Source organism: Sander lucioperca, chromosome 17 (genome assembly GCF_008315115.2).
Source record: "Sander lucioperca isolate FBNREF2018 chromosome 17, SLUC_FBN_1.2, whole genome shotgun sequence".
Classification (NCBI taxonomy): Eukaryota; Metazoa; Chordata; class Actinopteri; order Perciformes; family Percidae; genus Sander; species Sander lucioperca.
In genome coordinates this window covers 17,515,965-17,542,367 of record NC_050189.1, presented here as the reverse complement: position 1 = coordinate 17,542,367, position 26,403 = coordinate 17,515,965, and the positions used below count along the sequence as shown (strand labels likewise).

The following is a 26,403-nucleotide window of genomic DNA, read 5'->3' as shown; positions in this document are numbered from 1 at the left end:
CATAATGTTTTCGTGTTCATGAGTTGTTGGCAGTTCCACTAAAGAAACATTTCCCCTCTAAACTTCTTAGATGGTTCATTGAAATAACTGCATAAGGCCCAAAGATGTCAAATCATCCCAAATTTCACAAAAAAGCAAAGATTTGAGAAAACCCTTAAATAATTAGTAGCCTACAGATTTACTATGCCTGTTATATTTGACATGTCAAAGGCATAATACTCTTTCTATAAGCATTTTCTAAAATGTCAATGGCGCAATTGAAGGGGAAAGTTTTAGCCCCTAAACTTCAATTGATTTATACATCATATTCCTGCTGGCCATTTATTCAGAGTGTTCTGGAGAACTTGAGATTTCTCTCAATTCCATTATCATCAATTAGCATACAATAAACATTGGGTCTGTAGTCGTATTATTAATTATTAATTGATTTCCATGTTAATGCAAAAAGAGTACAGATTGAGTTGCAAAGCCGGCACTATGTTACCTCAGAACAATGACATCACTGTGCTGGATCACACAGCTGAAGTTTCAAGAGTCTCTAATTTACTTTTATAATTGCATGGTAGCTAATGGAAACGGCATCAGCAGTGATGTGAAGTACTATTTGTAGGAAATTAGCTAAAACATGCAAAGTGACATGTACAGTACTGTAATAGTGATAATAATGATAACTTAGCTTTTCAAAAACAATTTACAACGTTATTTACAAAGATATAAAACAAACAAAAAACAGATAAAATTGGAATTAAATCAGAGAGTTGTCACGGTGCAGGCTTGGACCCAAGTGCAGGAAGACGAGGAGTGTGCAGCAGTTTGAAATAATAATTTAATGAGAACACAAAGAGACTTAGAAACATGTAAACTGAGCAGAGGGCTATTTCACAAAACCAAGATAAGGGATTAAGCTGGGATTTCCCAGTTATCCTGGCTCAAATTAGCCTTGACTCGGTTTCACAAACGCAGAGGTACCTAAGTTACCGTGGAGATTTATTCTAACAGCCAGGCTAACAGCCGGGATTTATTAATCCTGGAGCCTGTTCTGATCACCCAGCAGTGGTTTTACCTTATTATTATCAGCCTGCATTAAAATACAACAGGTGCATGTTGCTGTCCATTTAAGTACTGTTATTATTTAAAGTTGTGACCATTATTTTAATAATTATTCATGTGACAGTCATTGTTACTATTATGTTGCTGTATGAAGACTGCTGTTGATATTGTTGTTAGAAGTTTGATGAATATATTATGGCAGTTGTTGAGATAATTAGAAAAGACTGATAAAGTTGCCAAATGTGTTTTAAATGAAGTCAGTTACTAAGGGCAATATATATTTTGATAACACATTCTCTAGAAACTACGATCGGATAACAATGTGGCGTGTTTAAAAGTCCACAGAGAGGGCTGCATCTCCACTTTGTGCCAAGCCTTAAAGCGCTTGATGTCCTCAAACAGAATGTGCTGTGTAGATCCACCCACTCTCACACAGATATAAATCCTCAGACTGTAAGGGATCGAGAACGAGAACGGAGAACAGAGGGAGGGAACATAGAGGGAGAGACATACGACAGCTGATCATCACTCTCTCATGGCTATATTAATGCTCCTGTTGTTCATTCTGCCTGAAGCAGCTTCTGGTAAATTTTCAGCTTTTATTGTGAAAGGATACACGTAGACTTTATTTCTGACCTTTATTACAGAATTATGTCATTTTGTTGTGTTTAAACAGATAAACTGATTTGGTATTAACAGTATCAGTTTTTTTTTTTAAATGTTAGGTTATGCATTTAGCATGTTTAACTGTTTGTAGCCCACCTAACATATCGTTTGTTGAATCCGTTAATTTAATTCACAATTACGAATACTTCAAGTAATGTTGTACTATTTTTCTTCTACTTAGTTACACTTTTAAATGTCTTGAGTTCCTTTAGCCACCTTAAATCATCTGTAACCATTATTATTAGGCTCAGTTTACTTAATGACATAAATGTAATAATAATAATTTATACTTTATTAATCCCGCAAGGGAAATTACACTCACACACATTACAAACAGGCCTGAAATACACACATGGAGAGGAGTCTGAGTGAGGGGGCTGCAGCCTGTTGGTGGACGGGCGCAGGCCCACCTTAACCTGCCACTAGGTCCCTGGGGCCGAGAGGTTTTGTAGCCCCCCCCAACTCACACTATAAATAATAAAAATATGTAATATCCACGTTCATCTATACAGCAAAATATGTATTAGTTTAATTCTGACAACAGTAACTTGTCGCTCTCTATGAAATGACCAAATCACTTAAGCCTATTGACCATAAACACAAAAGTCAGTCTAATCAATAACAAATAACCAGTAAAAATTATATGGAATTTACAAAAATGTATACACCAATTTATGGTGTATACAATTTATGCATGCTGTAATATTAGCAGTGGGATGTGCACCTGGTAAGCACACTGTCAAATTGTCTTGAGGCATTTTCTGGTCATTGATTATTACTGTTTTTCAGACCAAGAAGCAGTAATAGTGTACCCTGGAGATGATGTCACTCTGCCATGTCAGGCTGCTGATTACCCCATCGGCGTTGTAGAGTGGAGCAGAGCTGACCTAGCGCCAGAGTACATCCTCTATTACAGTGATGGACACCTGGATCCAACCTACCAGCATCCAGACTTTAAGGACAGGGTGGACCTGGTGGACAGAGATCTGAAGGACGGAGACACGTCTTTAATTCTGAAGAATGTGAGCAGCATCGACAACGGAACATACGAGTGTGTAGTTACATCAGCTGGTTCAAGACGTAAAAAGAGAGACACAGACCCAATCAATACCATCCAACTGCAGGTTACAGAGCCAGGTGAGGTAGTCTCTCTCAGTGAGTTTTTCTGAGTATCAGGTTGTAGCTGCAGTTTCTAACATCAGAGAAGATGAAGGCTGCTCAACTATCCACACATATACTGACTCATGTGTTTTTCATATTTAGGTTCTCATGTTGGAAACTCCAAGGATAAATTCTCCACTACTACTATAGTCCTATGCGTCGTAGGTGCACTGGTTCTTGTAGCTGTTGTAATGTGTTGTGTCTCTAAAGGTAAATCATGTGAACACTGCGGGTCAGCTGTGGCATTACCGGTCACTCAGTGCTTCTGAGCGTCGTTGGTTTCCTGATTTATAAAAGACGTAAGAACAAGAAATCAGGACCGTCTGCTGATGATGAAGCGATAAGCTGACCTGACAACTCTCAGAGCTCTTTACACCTGACTGTTTTCTCATGTGTTGTATATTCAAGACTTCTCTTTCTCTGGGTGTGAGTCATGTTTAAATCTGCTGTTTGGTTTTTTTCTCATCCAATTTCTCCCCTCTACATATACCTCTACACATACTTTTTTTCAAGTAAGGATCTTTAAAGACATTTTACTCGAGTAAAGGTTATGCTACTCAAAACAATAATGTCTCCCCTCTGAATCTCCACCTTACTGTGGTGGGGGGGGGGTCTGTGTATCTGAGTCTGGGATCTGTATTAACTGGAGCTCTGAGATCCTCTAAGGTCTCCCATGATGAGTTGGTCCAGAGGAGGGTCAGACTAAAAGAGATTCACTTCAAATTAACTTTACTTCAAGAGAACTAGAATATTCACTTGAGTAAAAGTTGCTTCATAGAAAAACAAATGTTACTTAACTTAAAGTACTTTTACCTTAAATACGTTTTCCTTATATAATAATAATAATTATACACATAAACAGAAATATTTTGCTCCATTAAACCGATTAAATGTAATAATAATGTATTCAGCGCTGATGTATCACTGTTATCACTGCAAACAGGAAATGTTTCTTCAGTTAATACGACCACATATATCATAATCAGGTGTAGAGGTCTGTAATATGATATCTGTGTGTTTGACTGAGTTAACTATACATTTCGTATGGTGTTTATTGTGTATCTTTGTTTTCTGCTCAGCTATGTAAAGGCGCAGGGTCCCTGCTTGAAATATATTTCTAGCTAATGATTTAAAATGAAATAACCATGAATGTTTTAAACTGAGGAGTTGATTACATTGTGAATATTGTTTGTTATTGTAATTATAAAATCATGTGATGCAGCTCAGAATATCTCAGGGAAACATAGAGGACAAATCTGTCAGAAAATAAGACGTTAAACTGCATTTCTATCTACAAAGTAGAATTACATGTTTACAAAAGAAAATGTGGTTATGAAAAAATGTGAATAATACAAATGACATGAGACTTAACCAATTAAATTACATAAGCTTATGTTATATATTACATGAACAGAAACATGATGGAAAGTTATCATCACTCACCTTTAATTACTAACTTACAGAACAATGCACCTAAAGCTCTTTGTATTTCAGTCTTCAGTGTATCTTGTGAGAAAAATAAATACTTTTTTGTTACATTTTTATCAAGTTGTTGTGAAGTTGTCAAGTTGTTACTTTTATTTATTCATTGTTTTGCACTTTTCTTTCTTTGAACACAGCTAAAGCAGTTTAAAATATGAAACCTCATATTGAAGTTTTAACTGTGTAGAGGAGGAGCAGAGACTGGGGGAAGGATGTGATCCTGAGAGACTAAGATCTGAATCTGATGGAGGTCTCTGGTGTCAGCTGAAGACACCTTTGTCCAACTTGTCGAGTATTTCAGGAACACACTAAAACTTGTTTTTTAATGCTTCTTGCCAGCGATATTACCCAACTGTGGTCAGGACGACAGAGTCTGCGGAGGGTCAACAAGATCTTTGTTACAAAGTGGACGCAGCCTGCTGCAGTGATTGTCTACAGAAAGGAAGAAGTCTGTTCTTGGAGCCGTTCTGCCTTTGAACGCAATCAGTACGAACAACGGTTTTGCTGTGACCATGCGAGCCGTTTGCACAGCGCTGACCATAAGAAGCATAAGACACATCTTAACGGTTTGTTTAGCACTCCAAACTTATGAGCCTCAGGTAACTGCTGAAGGTGAGAAACACAACACACAGTCCAACTGACTCACCTGGACAATGTCCAAGTCCTCTGTGTCTTTATGTTTCTCACCGCCAGTCTTTACTTATCATTTTCGTCTTCAAGGCCTTTGTTAAAATCAGAGAGAGAGCTCCCGGACTTCTTCTCCTCTGATGCCAATCAAGGCAACACAGCCAACAGGACTGTACGCATTGTTACGAAATCTTGGAAGTGCACGGCTTGGTGCTTAGACCCTCTGCGCACAGTTGCTGTCCGCACAGCGCCGACCACACTGAACGCAAGAAGCAACAGCTTGCACGAAACACGTCTTAACAGTTAGCTCAGCTCTCCAAACTATCCTTTAAAAACCATTCATGCTATGCTTTGCCACCCTACACATGATAGGCGGCAAAACCGTTTCGCGCCGACCGTTATATTGATTTGCTATAGGGAGAGAGTGGATTTTCCACTTTGCGCTGCGCTATTTTAACTTTGACTTAGTTGCCGCTGACCTTTCTAAAGCGCAACCAATGAGATAAAAGCATGTTGCTACCTCGCAGGAAATAGCTTCTCTCTGCACAGAGAGCAAATCGCTATCATGTGTAGGCAATCAAGGGGGACTTGATTTAGAATTTAAGGAGTATTCAGGTAGAGTTAGTTTCATTTCTAAGTAAATCTTGTGAGGGAACCCAGAAGATGAGTCTGTCACTGAACAAGAGTTTAAACTTCCTATTTAGTATGTCGAAAGTAGATTTACACAATGTAAAGAGAGCTGGTATGGAGTTATTTCATGCAGGCGCAGAATGAAATATTGTGAAAATTATTAAAATCATGAGTGTGCTGGTTAAAATAACTTATAATGTAATATGTGTTTACATCAGGTTCCTTACATTACACTACTGCACCATCTTGTGGCGGCCTCTAAAAAGTACACTTGTTTTATATTGGCAGTAGTCTAAATACATGACGTTCCCCTTCTGGGATTGTTCAGGTGCCCCGGAAATTCAAAAATTACCTTTGAATGTTCCTTCTAAAAACACATAGGTTCGATGATTGCAATCTATTTTTGCACATTCTGTCCATAAATTGGGAATACATACAATGAGATATACATACCTTCTTGTTTAGTTATATTTATTTTAACAATAACATGTATTTTAAAAGATCTCTATATACATACATATTAAATTATAAACTAACATTAATATACAGAAACCTAACCATGTAAGGATGTTTTAGAGAAATGTCTAGTATCACCTGTGTTAATGTTAATGTTCAAACATTTGAACAGTGTGCACGGATTACTGAACAGGCCTACCAGGCTAAGACTCAGGGGCCCAAAATGTCAGGGGCCTCCTGGGCCTTCACCTGCAAAATGTCACTCAACGACACGCCAACCAACCAAGATATAAAACACAAGTGCTAATAAACAGTGTATTCATAGAGGTTTCACTACAGTTGAGGCTCAGAGCAGCAATGTTGGATTGTGATGTCGGGGTAAGGGAGGTTTTCCTGACTTTCCATGTTGGAAATCCAACTTTAGGGGACTTTCCAGATGAAGTTTTAGTGACAGGGAACTCGGAAATTCCGACTTCAACTGGCACGCACAACAACTCTGATCTCACAATCCAACAGGGATGGCCTAGTGTGTCAGGGCCTTTAGACATCCTCCTGAGCTGTTGTTGTGTTGGGGGGCGGAGCTGTTGTTGTGTCGGGGGGCGGAGCTGTTGTTGTGTCGGGGGGCGGAGCTGTTGTTGTGTCAGGGGGCAGCAGAGAGCTCTGAGGAGGGCTTGTGGTCTTTGGTGTCCCTGTAGAGAGAATCAGCTGTCAGGTGAATATCTGGATGAATGAACTCCTGAAATCAAAGGTAACCTCCTCACCTGTGACAGAGACCCACTCTGCAGGATCACTGGTCCACCTCAACACAGAGCAACACATTCTCATTAAAGGTTTCATATGATGTTGTACAAAATGTATGCACACCAATTTGTATGATATCCTACTAAATTAGGCGACCGCCAGTTGGTCACATAACAACGGGTACAGAGCACCATGAGATGTCTGTCGTATCAATGGCCGATACAGTTGAGTTTAGCTGACAAAAAGTGAGGGTCATGTAGCAATGACAGCTAAGTTTAGACACCAAAATGACAGGTTAACAAAAAAAGATTGTGGTCTGTATTAAAACACTCGGGACATGATCACCTGCTCCCCGGCTTGATAGCCCTGTGTTTTAGGAGCAAAACATCCACCCTGACCAAATGCATACAAATTACAATGCTTTTCTTTTCGTAGCTATATGTTCGATTGCTTCAGTCTGATCTTACCAGTGACAGTAATGGTGATGCTGTTACTGGTTGCTCCCTCTCTGGACTCACACCAGTACACTCCACTGTCCAATGGGACAATGTAGCTGATTTTACATGAAGAACCAGCAGGTTTTCCCCAGCCATCTCCACACTGAGTCCTGGATTCTATTTCTGTGATCCTTCTCAGAGTCCATCCAGCAGAGCTGTCGTCCTCCTCACAGCTCAGAGAGACAGACTGTCCTTCAAACATCTGAGAGCTGCTGGGACTCACAGTCAGAGAGGCTGGAGGGAGGAGGGAAGATGATGTAGTAGTTAAAAACTAGTTGATTATTACTGCTACTGTGACAATCACTGCTTTGGACAACGCGTGACTGGGCCTCTGAGGCTTCACATTGATTCTCTAGGACACTTATGGAATCAGCTCATTTCTTTATACAATCAATAATTGATCTAAGCTGGGAAACCTTACTTCATGTTTGCTCCCGGAATGCTCCAATATCTTAATTTCATTGTGTGTGATGTTTTTCATCTTTATCTTTCTTTTCTTCTATTTTTGCCCACAACAAGTATCTCTACATTAATGCTACTCAGAGTTTCAAAGGGATGTGGTTAACCATATCTGGTATTCTGGGGAGTTTCTGCATGTGAATGAGTGGGTACAAGCAGGCGGATGTAGATGTAGGTGAGATGTATCGTTGTTCATGTGCAGGTTTGATAAATACCAAACTTTTTGTTTGTACAAACACTTTTCACACACACACACACACTGAAAAATTGTTTTACACATGCTTTGATAAATGAGGCTTCTGGCTTCTCAGTCATAAACTTTTCAAAAATAAACAAATCTGTAATTTGGTTACACACAATAAGCCTCTACACATTAAGCCTCTACACATTTTAAAAGTACTCTGAACAGGACTTTCTATCTAGAGAAAAAGTGTACTGACCTTGGTTTGTTGGGCAGCTCAGCAGTGAGATCAGAACTGAAGAGATAAGACATTCAGGTTAGTTGGAGTTTGGTTCGGTTCAAAGTTTAAAAAATGAAAATAACATTATGAAACATTTACACAACCTTTCAAAATTCTCATAATTTTAACGTTCCAGAAGCATTGTTTTAAGCCTAACATTGCTGTATAACCTAGACTTTAGATTTCTCAGTTTTCTTGCATTTCATTTAGTATTTTTTTAAGCATTGTTATCATAAATGCACAAAGAGTTTACTTACAAAGCAGCCGCAGCAGAGATGGTTCCTCCATCCTGACCTTTGGCCAAATGATGTCTGCACTTTGTTCACTTCATAGTCGCATCAACTAAGCCCCCCTCCTTCCTATGTGACTGGCAGTGTGGATGACGAGAAGCCGCCTCGGCCAAAGTTGAATACTTCAGTTGCACATGCATGCATACTCTCATGCATTCATACGTACGTACACATCATTTAACACAACGTGAGTATGAGGGTTTGTGTGCATAAGTACAGATTAGAACTGAAGAACATATGTATGTGCAAGTAAATTGAAATCTTGGCCTAGGCAGCTTCTTATAATCTTGAAACAAACGAGCCATCTCTCTGTAGGTGCAGCTTCCTCCCAACTACCCAAGGTGTGGGAGGAAGTGAACACAACAACACCTTGCCTCTGTTTAACCACTGAAACTTGGTCAGAAATAGACTAAAATAGACTGTGGAGCTGCATACCAAGAATCAACCAGCTTTATTGCCAAGCAGATTTCCTTGAGGTTTTGGTGCAGTCAAATTATGACTATGTGCAAGGGTTAAAATGTTGGCCAAATACGCCGGGGGCGTTAAAAAACAAGTGTGAATGAGATGCTCATTGTAAAAATGTGTTTGGATGAAAGCATCATATCAGTTGAGTCAGACAGCCAGCAGGTGACAGCACAGCTCCTTCTCTTTCTTTACACATGCTCAGTTCAGCTCACAGTTCACTCTTGTTGGCTTGGTCTATCATTTAGTCTTGTATATAGTACTTGAAAGCAATACTTGAGTAAAAGTACAAGTATCTTACTAGAAAATAACTTTGGTAGAAGTTAAAGTATCCTTGTAGAATATTACTTGAGTAAAAATCTTAAAGTATCTGATATTAATGTATCAAAAGTAATTTTCTGATATTAAGTATTAGAAGTAAAAGTAAAAGTAAAAAAAACTTTTGATTGTGGCCAAAGGTGTGTAATGTTATCTTCATCACCACTGTGGTCATCGTCTGTTACCATGGCGGCAGAGCCTGCACCAGGTGCTTACATGTTATTATTCTTCCTCTTGTTCCTGTTGTTTTTTGGGTTTTTTTTTTTTTTTTTTTTTTTGCAACAAACAAGCATCACGTTAACAACTGGAATGGAGCATTAACTTGCACTCTAGGAGCAATGATCCGCCAAACCTGATTGCGTGGTGCCGCCCTGAGCAGTTTGTCTGTAAGTAAACAAGATGAAGGAAGAGGAGTTTAGTTCTAACATGTTATTTTATATGAATACAAAGCATGTAATTTCACGTTTGTTCCAACCACAAGACACATATGTGAAACTAAAACCCACACATTCAGATACACCTACATCCTTGATAATAAAGTCACCAGTGTTAATAAAGAAATAAAGATGATCTGAGAGCTGATTATAAATGGGTTCAGTCCAAATGATAAACAGAGAGAGAGAGAAGAGGAGACTGAAGTCATGAGCATCAGAACTGCATTCTTTTAATATGGAGGAGATTACAATACTACATAAGATGAACACATGACCCTATCGTGACACAGTCATGACACAAGAACCCTAACCCTAACCCTAACCCTAACTCTAACTCTAACTCTAACCATAACCATAACTTGTCATGACAAAACCGAATGACACTTACTAAAAGAAGCGTTATGTCATCAACGTTTATAACTTGTTTATAATGTTTATGACACGTTCATGACAGTGTCATGTCACTCTTATGTAGATACCTTCAAGTAAAATGTAACCGTCGGTCTTAAACTAGCAAAGACACTTTGCGTAGGGCTTTGCGCTGCACGGGGGTGCAAGATAGGGCCAAGAGAGATCAACCGAAGTTTTACTATTATTATAATTATTTCTAATCACATGTCTGAATATGACTCTCAATGACATAGAACATTTTACGGGAAGACAGAATCAGACAGAAAGCTGAAAAAAAAGAGATCAACAAACATTCAGTGTCAAAGTGTGTCTGTAAAATAACATTTTAAAGTCAGCTTTAACCATCCAGTCCCCCTCTCACGGCTCCCTGCTCCATTGCACATCCAACCTCACTTCCAGCCTTCCCCACTCCAGCTCCTCGGCTCCCTGGATTCCAGTGCCTCTCCCTCGGCTTCCTTGGCCCCGGTTTCCCCGCGCTCCCCTGTGTTCCCTCGCCATCCTACCCTATCAGTCCCTCGCCATCCTACCTCTGCCCTCCTGCCCTAGCTCCTGTCCCTGGTGTCCACATCCCCACTTCCTTCTGTCGGGACCAGTAGTTGTGTTAAACCTGATTTTTAACAAAAAGGCCTCAGATTAAACTGACCTCTGGAGACAAGACACACATGTGGCACATGTGGACACAGACAAAGAGATCTTGGCCTAGGTGGAAACCCACAGCCCTTTTCACCAAACTACGAGGAGAAGAGTCACAAAATGTCTCCAGGGAGGGGACTGCAGATAAGCTTTGATTCTCCCATTAGTTCAGAAGTTCCTCAAACACAGCATGGGGTCTTAAACTATAAAACCCTCTGACACACAGAAATGAATGTCTTCTATTGCACCCCCGTTGCTGCAGGGAGCGTGCAAGCGCTTGTGCAAAATACTTCCACTTCTGGACAAAGTGGATTTATTTCTGTGTTCTGAAGAACACTACTGGATCCTGTAAAACACGCACCTTGTGTTTCCAAAACTGCAGAAGAGAAAACGATTTCTCTACCAGAAAATCGGATAACAGTGGACACCGCTTTTCTTTTCCTCTCATCAAGTCGACCTAGCTTGTGCGCCACTGCCCAATCCGGCCGGATTGTGTTCTGTTTTTCCGTGGAAGCCTACGGACTGATGGACTACAGTAAGGCTTAGTGTTCTGGGCAGAGATAGAACATAGTATGTTTATTAATGTGTAAAGGCTAATGTTGCCATTGTTTACCATTAATGTGATCGATTAATAAGCGCTGGTGCACGTTTGATTTATTAATCTATGATTGTGCGACGCCGACTTGAGCGTACGCTCTGCGCGTGCGCGAAACATAATACGTCTCCTTAGCAGCAGGCGGCGCTGCTCTGTATTGTTTTCATTAACAGTCTGATTATTTACCAGAAAATGAAGACCGGCAGCTGATTGGACGAACGCGTCACGTGGTTCTTTTTTCTCCGGAAATTCACATACAGACTGTCATGGCGGCTTGTTCAGAATACGATCTCATATTGTACTAAAATAGTTCACCGAAACGTGTTTCTGAAAACATTTGAAGAGAGAAATAGGCCGTGCAGTTTCTGAATCTGTCTTCATTTCAGATCAACAAAGGTCAGTTTAAAAGATTTTCGTCAGATTTTGAGCGGCTCATCCGCTCCCCATTTCCGGGTGAGTCCCGACTGCCCTGTCCCCGAATGAACATGTTGGGTCGGCCAAAATGAAGGCCGACGGCTCCTCGGACGGCTGACGGCACCGAACACACGGAACAGACTCGAGTCACGGACCTCGCCAGACGGCCCAACGCCCGATTATCGGGCTGGTGTGTCTTCTCTATAACACACACACACACACACACACACACACACACACACACACACACACACACAATGTACGAACATTCACACGCCCAAGTGAACAGCTGGCCAACAGCGAGTCACGTTCGTCGCATAGCTACACAGCTAGCACATAGCGAAGTAGCTAGTGTGTCCCTCTTTGTCAGCAACATGTTAGTTTGAGAGCTAAGTGACTAGCTTAGTCATGTAGCGTTGCAACGCAGCCCACTACTGCCCTCTTGAGGCTAAATAGCGTTTGTGCAGCTACCACCTAACGGCTAACTAACAGCTAATCTGGGACGTAGCCTAGCAAACCCCGGGTTTCGTCACCCCTCCTCCTCGCACTCTCTCTCTCTCTCTCTCTCTCTCTCTCTCTCTCTCTCTCTCTCACACTCACACACACACACACACACACACACACACACACACACACACACACACACACACACACACACCCAGATCAGATCACATGCTGGTTTGCTTTTGCTTTGTTTTTGTTGTAGTTTAAAAAGGTTATATTGGTTTTAATTGATCGAAGAATTATTGATTGGCCATTGATTTTAAAATTTTGAAATTAATAAATTCTACTATATTTTAAATAGCAGTTGTTGGTGATTGTTTTGTGTATTTTGTCATTATAATTGCTGGTTGAAACAGGTAGTGCTTGAATTCATGATTCCTTTTGTTCCTTTAGAATATACCTGATAAATTAAGGAAATTAATCCACATCGGTATTTTTTAGGGGAAAACTACAGATATTTCACAGTTTGATTATTGGTCCCTGATTGCAGGGTGGTGCCCCGATTTGATTGTTTGTCGATTTTATAAAGTTATTAATAACCATATTCATAACTTTATTAATATTGATAAAACATCTTTGATAATTTGCCAATGATTTACTCTGTACAACTACGAATTCCCAACACTTCCCTTTGAATATTATTTTAATAAAACTTTGTTTTGTGAACCTGGCATTTGGGTCCGTTCTGTCTCCACCATAACATATATATTAGGGACCGTTCGGTATTTATGGAATGGACCACCGGACGAAAATAGGGGAGGGTCATGTCTTTTTATATTTTGCTGAGGGGAGGGTTCACCCAACTTTTTTATTCATGAAAAGAGCAAAATTTCAAAGTGGCTTGTTTGGTGCATATTTATCCATGTAGCTCTCAGGCTCGGCCCCCTAGCAGATGGTCTGACCACATACACAGTTTGCTGGGGGGGCAGGAGGAGTACTGCTCCCCTGGTGGCTGAAACAGGTAATTGCATTGTTTAAAAAATTAGTGGAATAATTACATCTGGCATGACCAGATATTTTATAAATATCTTAAATAACACAAAACAACTAAATGGTGATAGGTAATACATCTCATTTCATATACTGCTTTAGTAAAAAAAAATATTACCTGGCTGATGATGGGAGCAGCAGGACGCAAAAAACAAAAGTTACTGTTGCACTAGTCTGGACATCTTGCCGTGCCAACCTTGCAATAAAGGTTTCCTAAATGCCATCTATATACATGTGATGTCAGCTTATTAATTGATTGCGGGTTTTGTGTAGATTTGGACTTTTATACGTTTATTCCACTTTGTTTAAACGGTGAAGTGGAGGATCTTTTTTCTCAACGTGTCTTAACGTTTTATGGTGGGACTGCGCTTGGTTTCTGCATTTGGAGAGGCATCTCAACAGACTGGAGGTCAATAGGTCAACATTTTAGTTGAATTTAAGCGTCTGCCTATTGAGTTCCAAAACAGCCGTGCTGCGATTAGATTTCATAAGGGCGAATTGTTAAATTGTTACAATGTAACTTAAAAACTTTAAAAATAAACATATGTGTTTTGGAATATAATGTTCAGCTTCGGCAGCTTTACCTATGTGCTAAAATATACAATGACGATAGTGACAAGTCCATAGCAACCAGTTTTGAATTGGTGATTTCCCAGTGTCCTTTGCTGAATGGTCTCAATGTTTTATTGTTTTATTTCATGTGAATACTAGTTTACTAGAGGAGTAACTTAGTATTTGAAGTAATGCAGTAATGCATGAAGTGTGCATTTAGTTTCCATGCTTATTGTGTTTCCACAACAATGTTAGTGAGTAAATCTACTGAAATGGCCACCACACCATAACAGAGGAGTGGGATGTGTAAGATGAGAATGCAGAGGTTAACTCCTGTATGTCATGGCTGTAAAAATCAAATGGTATCTGTACTTCTTTGTTAAGTGCAAACTTGCACGTGAGGGGAGGGTCATTCCTTTTTTTTCAAATCGCTTTGGAGGGTCATAGGAAAATTATTACTGACAAGGGGAGGGTCACGTCTTTTTAGGTTAGAGGCCACAAAACTCCTCCGGTGGCCCCTTAATTAAATAACAAACAGTCCCTTATTATAATATATCCGATTTTCTGGTATGTGAAAGAAAAAATTGCATTTCTCAATTGCTCAAATCCTTCATTAGAACATTGGAAAGCACACTTAAGAGAATCCAGTTATTTAACTATTGCAATTACAACAGGAAGCACACTTTTTAAGGTGCACAGTCTCTACCTCCAACATTGCCAAAAGACAATGAACACAATTCTGCACAAAATATGACAGTGTAAGTTATCTAAACTTTCTGCTCAAACATGTTTTTTTGGGGGGGGGGGCTTGAAGGGGGTCTCGCCCTGGGCATAATTCAATGTAGAACTGCCACTGGCTGAAATGGAAATTGGCATCAGCAATTTCAGCATTTTTCTATACTTTCTACCACTTTGAAATCTTTTATATTTTTATATGTTATAGAGGAGACTTGATAAACACTGCAATTTATGGGAGATTCATCCCTTTTTTTCTCACAAAATGTTCTTACTAATTTGAGGTTAGGAACTCAGAACAAGTCTGATAACCGTCGCTTGGATGCACTTATTTTCCTCCATGGACCAAACATGGTGTCCATGTGTATTGGGCCATCGCATCTCTGAAATATCCCCAGTGCCCCACTGGCCAATATGTGGGTGAGTCTATATGACTGGTTGGGTTTTATATTCATTGACTTTCTGCTCAGTACCTACCCAACTTGAATGTTCTCTGTAATGTGTAGTATCAAGCTACAAGCTGGAACATGTTGGTCTGACAAGAATATTCCTCTGCCTACTACAAGTGCTGCGGGAGTTTCACCTCTTAAACATTTCATCAGCTATTGTTTCTGTTCATTTGTTTTCTATATTTTTGTAAAAAAATGTATTTTTTGGGACTTTAAAAAGGAACAGAGACTTCTGGATTCCTAAAAGTATATATATGTTTTTATCCAGATAGTTCGAAGACTTGAATGTCGATCATGTGATGTCATGGACTGTTTTTTTTTTGTTTTTTTTTACTGTTTTCTGATTGTTTATCTGATGTTAGTGGTAACTAACTCCACATTGTTATGCGATAGTTGGTAGTTTCCAGAGAGTGTGTGTTCAAAATCCCACAGAGAGGGCTGCAGCTCCACTTTGTGCCATGCCTTAAAGCGCTTGATGTCCTCAAACAGAATATGCTGTGTAGATCCAAAAAACAAAGACAGCCTTCCTCGATTCTGAGCCAATCAGAATCCGGCTGCAGGTTACAGACTGTATGTAGATCCACCCACTCACACAGACACCAGCAAAAACTCAGACCGCACGGAATGCACTCTCTCAAACAGGTATCATTCTGCACCGATCCTCAGACTGTACGGTACGCTGAGAACAGGGAACAGAGGGAGAGAAATACGACAGCAGATCTACGACCTATCAGCTCTCATGGCTATATTTTTGTTCCTGTTGTTCCTTATGCCTGCAGCAACTTCTGGTAAATATCAGCTTTTATTGTGAATATAATGTATACTTTATTAATACTTTATTAATCCTGAAAGGGGAAATTACAATGTTTTCACTCTGCTGTTATTATACACATTACACACAGGCCTGAATTACACACACATGCTCAGTACCTATACATGCACTAATGGAGAGATGCCAGAGTGAGGGGGCTGCCGCCCCGAGCAGTTGGGGGTTGAACTGGCACCTCTCCAGCTACCAGTCCACCACCATACTTTGGTCCGTATGGGGACTTTAACCAGCAATCCTCCGGTTCCCAACCCAACTCCCTACTGCCTGAGGTACTGCCACCCCAGGTGGAAAGGATTCATGTAGACTTTATTTCTGATCTGTGTTACAGAATTATGTCATCTTGTTCTAGAAAATGGTAATGTGTTTAAAACATTTTTTGTGAATGTATGAGCTATTTTTCTTGGAATAGTTAAATGTTAGGTTATGCATTTAGCATGTTTAAATGTTTGAAGACCACCTAACGTATCGTTTGTTAAATCAGCAAACGTAATTTACAACAAAGAATACCTACGTAATGTTAAACTCTTTTACTTATTTACACTTTTTAATGTCTTGAGTTCCTAGTTTACTTAACCCATTTGTTACCAACATTGTTTTTCATTACTCATATTTTATTGTAAAGTCAAACACTGCGTAGAAAATCCATCAGCTTCTTCAACTTAGTCCAGTCATCCAAGTTCAGAATGGATCGTAATGGTTACAGTGGGCTCACATATTCTGACGGTTGCCACCTATCAAATATGGTGCTAATAATAGCAGTGGGATGTGCACCTGGTAAGCACACTGTCAAAAATTCTTGCAGGATTTTCTGGTCATTGCTTATTGTTTTTCAGGCCAAGAGTCAGTAACAGTGTATCCTGGAGATGATGTCACTCTGCCATGTCAGGCTGCTGATTACCCCATCGGCGTTGTAGAGTGGAGCAGAGCTGACCTGGAGAAAGAATACGTCCTCTTATACAGAGATGGACGTTTAGATCCAACCCACCAGCATCCAGACTTTAAGGACAGGGTGGAGCTGGTGGACAGAGAGCTGAAGGGTGGAGACGTGTCTTTAATTCTGAAGGGTGTGAACAGCTTAGAGGCCGGAATATACGAGTGTCGAGTTGTACCAGCTCATTCAAACAGACTCTTCCTTGACAATAAGCCAATCAGAACCATCCGTCTGCAGGTTACAGTCCTAGGTGAGTGAGTTTCTCTGAGTGTGTTTTTCTGTGTATCAGGATGTAGCTGCCGTTTCTAACATCAGAGAGGATGAAGGCTGCTCCACTATCCACACATTTACTGACTCGTGTTTTTTCATCTTCAGCTTCTGAGGATGGACACTCAATGAATGCTGTCACTAGAAACTCCTCTCCTGTAGTCCGATACGGTGGACTGGCAGCAGATGCTCTGCTTCTTGTAGCTGCTGCAGTGGTTGGTGTCCTGACATAAGGGACAAGAGATCAGGACTGCCAGCTGCCTGCTAATAAACCATCGGCTGTTCAGTTAATCTGACTGTCAGTTACAGAGCTCTTTACACCTGACTGTTTTCTCATGTGTCGTAAATTCAAGACTTCTCTTTCTCTGGGTGTAAGGTCATTTTAAATCTGCTGCTAGTTTTTTTTCTCATCCAATTTCTCCCCTCTATGAATCTCATACTTTTTTTCAAGTAAGGTTATGTTACTTTAAAGACATTCTACTCAAGTAAAAGTTCTGTTACTCTAAACACACCAATAACGTCTCCCCTCTGAATCTCCACCTTACCGTGGTGGGGGGGAGGGGTTGTGTACCCTTAGAGTCTGGGATCTGTATTATCTGGAGCTCTGTGATCCTGTAGGGTCTCCCATGATGAGTTGGTCCCAGAGGAGGGTCAGACAGAGAGAGATACACCTTTACAGAACTATAATATTTACTAAGTAAAAGTCGCTTCAAAGAAAAACAAATGTTACTTAACTTAAAGTACTTTGACTTTAAATACATTTTCCTTAAATACACAACAGAAATATGTTGCTCCATTGAACAGATTGAATGTAATAATAATGTACTCAGCGCTAAGGGTGTCAAGATTTCAATTTTTCTTCAAAATTGACCGAAATTAAGTCACAATCTCGAACTTTGAATTAAAAAATGGAATCGTCGATGCTGCCACGCCCCCATGTCACGTCCAGTCACCCCAAAACAAAAAAGAACAGTCATGTTCCCCGCCAACATAGTGAAGCCTCTTGCTTTTAGTTGATAATCTTAGATTGCTTCCTCAGCTACGGCCAATACTCCGGCGTCACTCCGGAGACTGTACAGCTGTGAGCGTGGGGTTGGGATTGGGGTTTTCCGGTAGAATCACAGAGGAATAAAGGAAGACGAGTAATCCGCTTAGAACGAGGCTAAAAAAAAAAAACGGGACCTTTTACTCGTCGCCGAGGGTTGGCAAGCTACGGAGCCACTCATTGGATGGAATCGGCCTCTTCCACGGGTTCAGACACATTAAGCCGATAATCGGCCGTCGGACAGTCTGGCGAAGTCAGTGACTCGAGTCTGTTCGGTGTGTTCCGTGCCGTCGTCCGTCGGAGGGGCCAATTGGCCTACATTTGACCGATTTCAAATGTATAATCGGCGGGGCGGGCCCTACCTGCAGCCGGACTCAAATGACCCATCTGATTGGTAGAGTGCTAACCCAGAAACGGGGAGCGGGATGTGCGTGAGCGGGGAAAATCTGACGAAAATCTTTTAAACTGTTTCTTCAGTTAATATCAGCGGACCGAGCACCCACCAAATATCTTATAATCAGGTGTAGAGGTCTGTAACATGTTCTCTGTGTGTTTGATCAAGTTAACTATACATTTCATATGGTGTTTATTGTGTATCTTTGTTTTCTGCTCAGCCATTTTAAAGGGTTCATGGTCTCTGCTTAAAATATATTTCCAGCTTATGATTTAAAATGAAATAACCTTGAATGGTTAAAACTGAGGAGTTGATTACATTGTGAATATTGTTTGTTATTGTAATTATAAAAGCATCTGATGCAGCTCAGAATATCTCAGGGGAACACAGAGGACGAATCTGTCAGAGAATAAGATGTTAAACTGCATTTCTATCTACAACGTAGAATTACATGATGTGCCAATGGAAGTGTTATGAAAAAATGTTAATATAAAATATATAAAATGTTGATAATATGTATATAAAATGTTAATAATACAAATGACTTGAAACTGAACTAGTTAAATAAAATAGGCTTGTTATATAATACATGAACAGAAACATGATGAAACCTTTAATTACTAACTTACGTCTTCAGTGTATCTTGTGAGAAAAATAAATACTTTATTACATTTGTATCAAGTTGTGTTACTTTTATTCATTCATTGGTTTGCACTTTTCTTTCTTTGAACACAGCTAAAGTAGTTTAAAATATTAGTCCTGAATTACCTTTTAAATGTGTTGAGGAGGAGCAGAGACTGGGGAAAGGATGTGATCCTGAGAGACTAAGATCTGAATCTGATGGAGGGTCTCTGGTGTCAGCTGAAGACACCTTTGTCCAACATGTCCAGTATTTCAGGAACACATTCACACTTGTTTTTTAATGCTTCTTGCCAGCGATATTACCCAACCAGGGCGACTGTGCGCGGAGAGTCTGCACGATCTTTTTTACAAAGTGGACGTAGCCTGTTGCAGTGATTGGCTACAGAAAGGAAGAAGTCTGTTCTTGGAGCCGCTCTACCTTTGACCACAATCAGTATTAACGGCCAGCACAACGCTGCAACGTCTGTACAACGCTGACCGTAAGAAGCATAAGACTTGTCGTAATGGTTTGTTAAGCACTCCAAACTAATCTTTAAAAAATAATCTGGTAATGCTTTGCCGCCCTATGGTTGACAGGATTTAGAATGTGAAAAGGGATTCAGGTGCAGTAAATTTCATTTCAGGTGAATCTATTGAACATGTTGATACACGTACTGCTCATCTAGAAACAGCACCCGAGCCTCAGGTAACTGCTGAAGGTGAGAAAAACAACACACAGTCCAACTGACTCACCTGGACAGTGTCCAAGTCCTCTGTGTCTTTATGTTTCTCACCTCCAGTCTTTTAGTGACAGGGAACTTGGAAATTCTGACTTCAACTGGCACGCACAACTCTGATCTCACAATCCAACATGGATGGCCTAGTGTGCCAGGGCCTTTAGACATCCTCCATTCTGCAGCTGAAATGAGATCAGCAGCAGTTGGACAGCCAGTAAAAGTCTCCTCCATCCGCTTTATATATGACTATGTCACAGTGTCAGCTACAAAGAAACAGGCTGTTTAATTTGAGAGAAGTGGATCACATTGAACAAAGCACAGAGAGAAAAGATGCTCATCATTGTATTTTTTTTGATCTGAAGCGTTTGAAAACTTGGCATCTAAGACATGAACAACAACAACACGACTTACAGCAGAACCTGAACAACTATCTGCTACTAAAGTCCAGTTCAGAGCAAAGATTTGCAATGAGACAAAACCTTTCAGTTCTGCCCTTTTTCTGATCTATGAGGACTCTAAACACTTGAGCTTCTTTTCAAATCAGTTCAGAAGTGGTGTTCCGTGGTGACAGCAGTGATGACATCATAATTATCTTCCAATCCCTCCCCAGCCTGGGTGGGCGGGGTCGTCACCACAGAGATGGGCAGGTCATTTCCTACAGTCAGTGCAGGTTAGAAAGAAAATGTAGATAATTGATCATCAACACCAAAGTGGTGGTATGAGATGGATCGATTGATTGTAAGGAGTGTAACCTGTGGTCCTGTCTCTATATAGAGACACCATGATGAAAGTGGAGATGCAGTACGGACAGAACACCACCAGGTGTAAGACTAGTCTGAAGACAAGGTGGAGGGGGTCTGAGGTTGGGTCAGGAGGCGGCAGAGAACTCGAAGGATGGCTTGTGGTCTTTGGTTTCCCTATAGAGAGAATCAGCTGTCAGGTGAATATCTAAATGAATGAACTCCTGAAATCAAAGGTAACCTCCTCACCTGTGACAGAGACCCAGCTGGATGGAGACTCTCCAACACTGCTGATGAGACACTTGTAGAGGCCTTCATCAGACCTGGAAACATGGTGGATGGTCATGTGACCTGCAGGCTCAGTCCTGATGAAGGAGCCATCTTTATAGAAATCAGCTGGGAGGTTGGAGGACGTCTTTGTTTTACAGTGCAGAGTGAGGTCTTCTCCCTCCGTCACAGGGAGGACAGGACTCTGCAGGATCACTGGTTTATCTGAAAATGAAGACAAAAGTCAAAAGAACTAAAGTTTTTCTTCATGTTTCATTTATCCAACTGTTCAGTTTTCTGCAGCCTGTGGCAGCAGCTATTTGTAAGTTGAAGCTTGGTTTGAACGTAGTGTAGAAGTTACACTACAGTTTGCATAAATAATTGACCCAGACAAATGTATCATCAGCATACAGTACTTTCTCTGTATTTTAACGGGCTTATAAGTCTTAAGTTACTGACACCAGTTACAGTGACAATCTCATTTTTACACAAATGCTGCACTATATGAGTCGTCACACTCTGCCACAATGTTTACAGTGAAGTTATAGTGTAAGAACAAATGCAATTGAACAACGTGGTTAGTTAAGTGTGAAACTAACCTGCAGTGACATAACAGTTGGTGCTGACTTTACACTCTAAGCTGCTTTACACTTTAAGGTGCTGCAGCCTGTTGCACCAGCTGTGCGTAAGTTCTATCGGTAACACTTTACTTGAAGGTATCTACATAGGAGTGACATGACACGGTCATCAACACATGCCACTGTCATGACACAGTTATGACACAGGAACCCTAACCCTAACCATAACTTGTCATGACAAAACTGAATGACACTTACTAAAAGAAGGGTTATGTCATAAACGTTTATGACTTGTTTATAATGTTTATGACACATTCATGACAGTGTCATGTCACTCTTATGTAGATACCTTTAAGTAAAGTGTAACCATTCTTTTTTTTTTAAGATTATTTTTTTTGAAGATTAAATTACTTTTCCCTTAAGTGACAGTGGATAGACCGGAAAGGGGGAGAGAGACAGGGGATGACATGCAGCAAAGGGCAGCAGGTCGGATTAGAACCCGCGCCGCTGCAGGACTCAGCCAACATGGGGCGAACGCTCTTACTGGGTGAGCTAGAGGCCGCCCCAAGTTTAACCATTCTATCTTAAGTTTGGGTGTAAAGTCCACACTAAACGATACATTCACACTAGTTAGTTTGATGCTAAAGTTTTGTCAATGTTTGGTTGGACCATGGAGACTTAAGGGTCATCATAGTAACTGGCGTAAAGTCCACAGTAACCATCATTTTCTCACAAAAAATGACATCACTTCCCATGGCCAATCAGTGAAAACACTATTCTTGACGCAGTGTTTTAATATTATTATATTATTTTAACAATGTTATCATTCTTGCCAATTGTCTTTGAACACTTAACGTTAGCTCCGCAACAGCGAAGAAGCTAGCGGCTAAAAATAGTTAATGTTAGTAACGTTAATCACTAAACAACCAGTACATAAACCAGGACGAATCATTATGATTAGGTGATAACTATACAACCTTAAGCTACAGGTAATGTTAGTGCAACATAACAACAGAGTCAACTACAACATGGGGTACCCCATAAAGTTATGGGCAGATTACATTAACACACACATAATGATAGCCTAAACTGGGAAACTGTTATGATTGTAGCTGTTAATTAAGGTTATCTAACCCAAGTCTGATGCCAGCAGGTCAGTAATCCTCTGTAGCTCCGCTCGTGGAAACATAAGTGTGAGTGTGAATTAGGGCTGGGCAATATATCGATATTGCATCGATATCGATATATAAGGCTAGATATTGTCTTAAATTTTGGATATCGTAATATCCTGATATGACAAAACTTTAGTTTTTTCCTGGTTTTGTAAACTGCATTATAGTAGAGTGATGCAATTTTCTGAACAAACCAGACTGTTCTAGCTGTTCCATTATTTGCCTTTACCCACATAGTTATATCAACATAACTAATGATTATTTATCAAAAATCTAATTGTGTGCATATTTTTTGAAAGCACCAATTGTCAACCCTACAATATCATCACAATATCGCCATCGAGGTATTTGGTCAAAAATATCAGGATATTTGATTTTCTTCATATCACCCAGCTGTAGTGTGAATCTAAATCATAATAGATATCCAAGGGGTGGAATCTATCCCTGAGAACGCGTTGCTGACGTAAAACAGCTGGGGTCCGTTTCAGGTAGAAGGTTTAACAAACTCTGAGTCTAACCCTGATGTCTGAGTTGATTTACCCTGAGATGAGAAACTCTGAGTGTTCGGTTCCAGAACAGCTGATTTGAGTTGGTTCAATCAACTCCGAGTATGTTCACGCGCGTGCACCACCACAATAAAAAGTATGAATGGAGCCATGATACTACGAGTCACCATGGTAACAACCATAATCATTTATTTCTTTTTAATGGTTCTCACTGGTTTGTGTCCAGGGAACAACTACAAAAAATGTTTAAAACACGTTTCAGAGCGAGTCACACTCTTCTGACGGCTACAGTGGCTTTACTATTACAGTATGATCCACATCACCAATAAAGAAAACTGCCGTTTGCAAAAAACGTAATGCGACACAAAGAATCTGCTGGGTTGTTAAAGCATGTCCACGATGGTTGATGTTAGTGATATGAGGACAGATACGGTATCTACATATCGGATGGACTGTGAAAAAATGTGGAAATGAAAACACATTTAGTCGGGACTCAATATCATCTCCCGACGTAAACTCTCTGTGAAGTAATACAGCTTTTTCATCCGCGGGATCGTCGACAAAAAGACATGACATGTTTGAGAAAAAAACGTTTTATAATCTGCCTAACAATAAGTTTTATTTATTAAGTTTTTATTCATGCAAATAACAAACTGCATTAAAATGCGCCTGATACAGACTGAATGAATGAATGAGGAAATGAGAGAGAAGAAACCTCGAGTTTCTTGAAGAAAACCTGCTCCCGACCAGGTTAGGTTCACAGACTCAGTAACCATAGTAACTGACTCTGAGGTGAAGTTACCTCTCTTTCTGAAACGCAAAACCCAGAGTTTCCCTCATCTCAGGGTTAACTAACTCAGAGTTTTCACTAAACCTGCTTTCTGAAACGGACCCCAGGTCACTCCTCATCCTCCAAGTTATCCCACCTTTCAAAACAATGCCATCCCAACCGATCTTACGCAGGACTTAACACTAAGTGCTAGGTGTAAGATTTAAGTTGTAACTTATGCCTATGTGTGAACTATTTCAGCTGGTAAAACCCTCAAAATGTTAGTAGCGTGTAAACTCCAAACTAAGTTACAACTTGCGTTCAAACTAGTCTATGTTTGAACTTACACATAGCTGGTGCAACCTAATGCAGGTGTTTAATTAACAATACAGCCACATGGGGGTGCTAGTGTGTCTGATGACTTTTAGTCTTGTTGAAGAAACAAATAGTCTGATCTTACCAGTGACAGTGATGTTGATGCTGTTACTGGTTGCTCCCTCTCTGGACTCACACCAGTAAACTCCACTGTCCCCTGGGAGGATGTAGCTGATTTTACATGAAGAACCAACAGTTTTTCCCCAGTCAACCCCACACTCAGCTCTGGTTTCATCTTTGTCTGCGTTCCTCCTCAGAGTCCATCCAGCAGAGCTGTCGTCCTCCTCACAGCTCAGAGAGACAGGCTGTCCTCTAAACATCTGAGAGCTGCTGGGACTCACAGTCAGAGAGGCTGGAGGTACGTGGATGTGATGGTTAAAAATGAATTGGTGATATTTTACATTTTCAATTGAACTCAAGAAACCCATTGAAGGTCCTAAAAATGGCAGCCAGTGACACTTTGCTAAAAATACGCGCCGGGTCTATTTTCGGCGGAGCTGCATGGTGTTCAGTAGGTGGGCAGGGAATGGAAGGGCTACAGCATCTGGTCACTATTCAAAAAAATCTCCCTGTGAAGGCTCCCGATCATATATTGCATCACTTTACTATTTTAACAACTAAAACACAGCCACAAATCTGATGCGTGTTGTTCATAACTGGCAGCAGTGTAAGAAGTTTTCAGATTCTTAACTTAAGCAAAAGTACTAATACCACACTGTAAAAATGGGGGAATTTCGGGGTCACTGCTTTGGCCACAGTTCGACTACGAAAGAGGTTTAGGGCTAGCGGCAGGGCTCAATCCAAGGGGCGGGATAAACGGTTGTCTTTCAAATTCCCTCTGCACGCAATAGGATAGCGCTACAACCAACCAGAGCAACACTAGTTGATAGATTCAAGTTTTGCCGTATTCGGTCGGCAAAACTCCGAACACATCTTCCTTTTTTAAGAATGACTTCAGTGCCGTTCTTTGTTCTTTTCTCAAAGAAAAGCTGAACTCCAAGTCTTCCAGAGTCGCGTCCAAAGCCGATTCCAAAGACCGCTGTTCTCCAGCAGCAGCAGAAGCCATCTTCTTTGTTTTCAAGTAGCAGGGAATTCACGCGGAACCGTCGCAACTCTGCCGTCATTATGTTAATCCCTCCCACCGACTCTCTATACACGATGTGGTTGGACTGACTACTAGAGTTACAGCTTGCAAGCCAACGGAGAGTTGCTAGACGACCCTGGCTGCAAATTACATTTGTTGACGCTAGGGTACGTCTAGACTTCTAGGCTAATTAGAGCCACATTTGAAAAATGTATTTGTTATAGTTATATATAGTATATATACAGTTGTTATTAGTTATAATTTTAAACAGTTTTTTGGTGTGACCCTAATCCTCTTCGGTACACATTCTAAAAAGATGACTTGCTATGTAGAAACAAAACCATAAAGTGTACTGACCTTGGTTTGTTGTGCTGCTCAGCAGTGAGGTCAGAACTGAAGAGAAATGGACCTCAGGTTAGTATAAGTTTGTGATACAAGACATTCAAAGTTTAAATAAATGAAAATAACATGTTAAAAACTGGCTGCAAAAGCATTTGCACAACTCCTCAAAATAATATTCTCATAATTTAACGTTTTAGGAGCATTTTTTAGAAACTATCGATTTCTGAGTTTTCTTTTATCTTGTATTTCTTTCAGCTGATGTTTGTTAAAACAAAAAGATAACTTACAAAGCAGCCAGAGTAGAGATGTTTCCTCCATTGTAACACTTGGTGAAATGATGTCTACACTTTGTTCACTTCATAGTCGCATCAAGTAAAGCCCCCTCCTTCCTCTGTGACTGGCAGTGTTGTGTTTTCCTCCACAGTCTAAAAAAAAATGCATTGTTTAGTTGCAACAAAGCATTTAGAACATGGCAGTGAACCATAACAAGAGAGAAGAAAAACCATAATAACCATTTTAATTTAAGTAAAAAAATGAATACAATGTAACCCGTGTGTGTGTGTGTGTGTGTGTGTGAGTGTGTGTGTGTGTGTGTGTGTGTGTGTGTGTGTGTGTGTGTGTGTGTGTGTGTGTTCATTGTTTTGATGCCTTGGGTGAAAGTTATCCATTTACAAAGATTCCCAATGTTGATTTGAATCTGTCAGAGATTCATTAGTAAATGTTTATGTT

General features: G+C 40.3%; 3 protein-coding genes and 1 long non-coding RNA gene across 4 annotated transcripts in view; 3 read left to right on the top strand and 1 right to left on the bottom strand.

The window, feature by feature from the left end:
• The window catches only part of LOC116059868 (low affinity immunoglobulin gamma Fc region receptor II-b-like), a 347,874-nt gene that overhangs the window by 194,722 nt on the left and 126,749 nt on the right, over window positions 1–26,403 (bottom strand). The window contains exon 5 of the mRNA XM_035993881.1: window positions 25,690–25,725. Coding sequence (XP_035849774.1) covers window positions 25,690–25,725 — 36 coding nt within the window. The remainder of the gene's footprint in view (window positions 1–25,689; window positions 25,726–26,403) is intronic.
• Window positions 1,527–3,831, top strand: LOC116059881 (coxsackievirus and adenovirus receptor-like). The gene is made up of 2 exons (XM_031313148.2): window positions 1,527–1,634; window positions 2,506–3,831. Exons 1-2 carry the CDS (start codon window positions 1,586–1,588, stop codon window positions 2,883–2,885), a joined length of 429 nt encoding a protein of 142 aa, XP_031169008.2. The 5' UTR covers window positions 1,527–1,585; the 3' UTR covers window positions 2,886–3,831.
• On the top strand, window positions 3,997–8,266 carry LOC116059891. The gene is made up of 3 exons (XR_004107404.1): window positions 3,997–4,135; window positions 7,083–7,086; window positions 8,254–8,266. It is a non-coding gene; the product is annotated as an uncharacterized LOC116059891 (long non-coding RNA).
• Window positions 15,616–17,276, top strand: LOC118493565 (coxsackievirus and adenovirus receptor homolog). Its single transcript, XM_035993991.1, has 3 exons — window positions 15,616–15,805; window positions 16,680–17,021; window positions 17,152–17,276. Exons 1-3 carry the CDS (start codon window positions 15,757–15,759, stop codon window positions 17,157–17,159), a joined length of 399 nt encoding a protein of 132 aa, XP_035849884.1. The 5' UTR covers window positions 15,616–15,756; the 3' UTR covers window positions 17,160–17,276.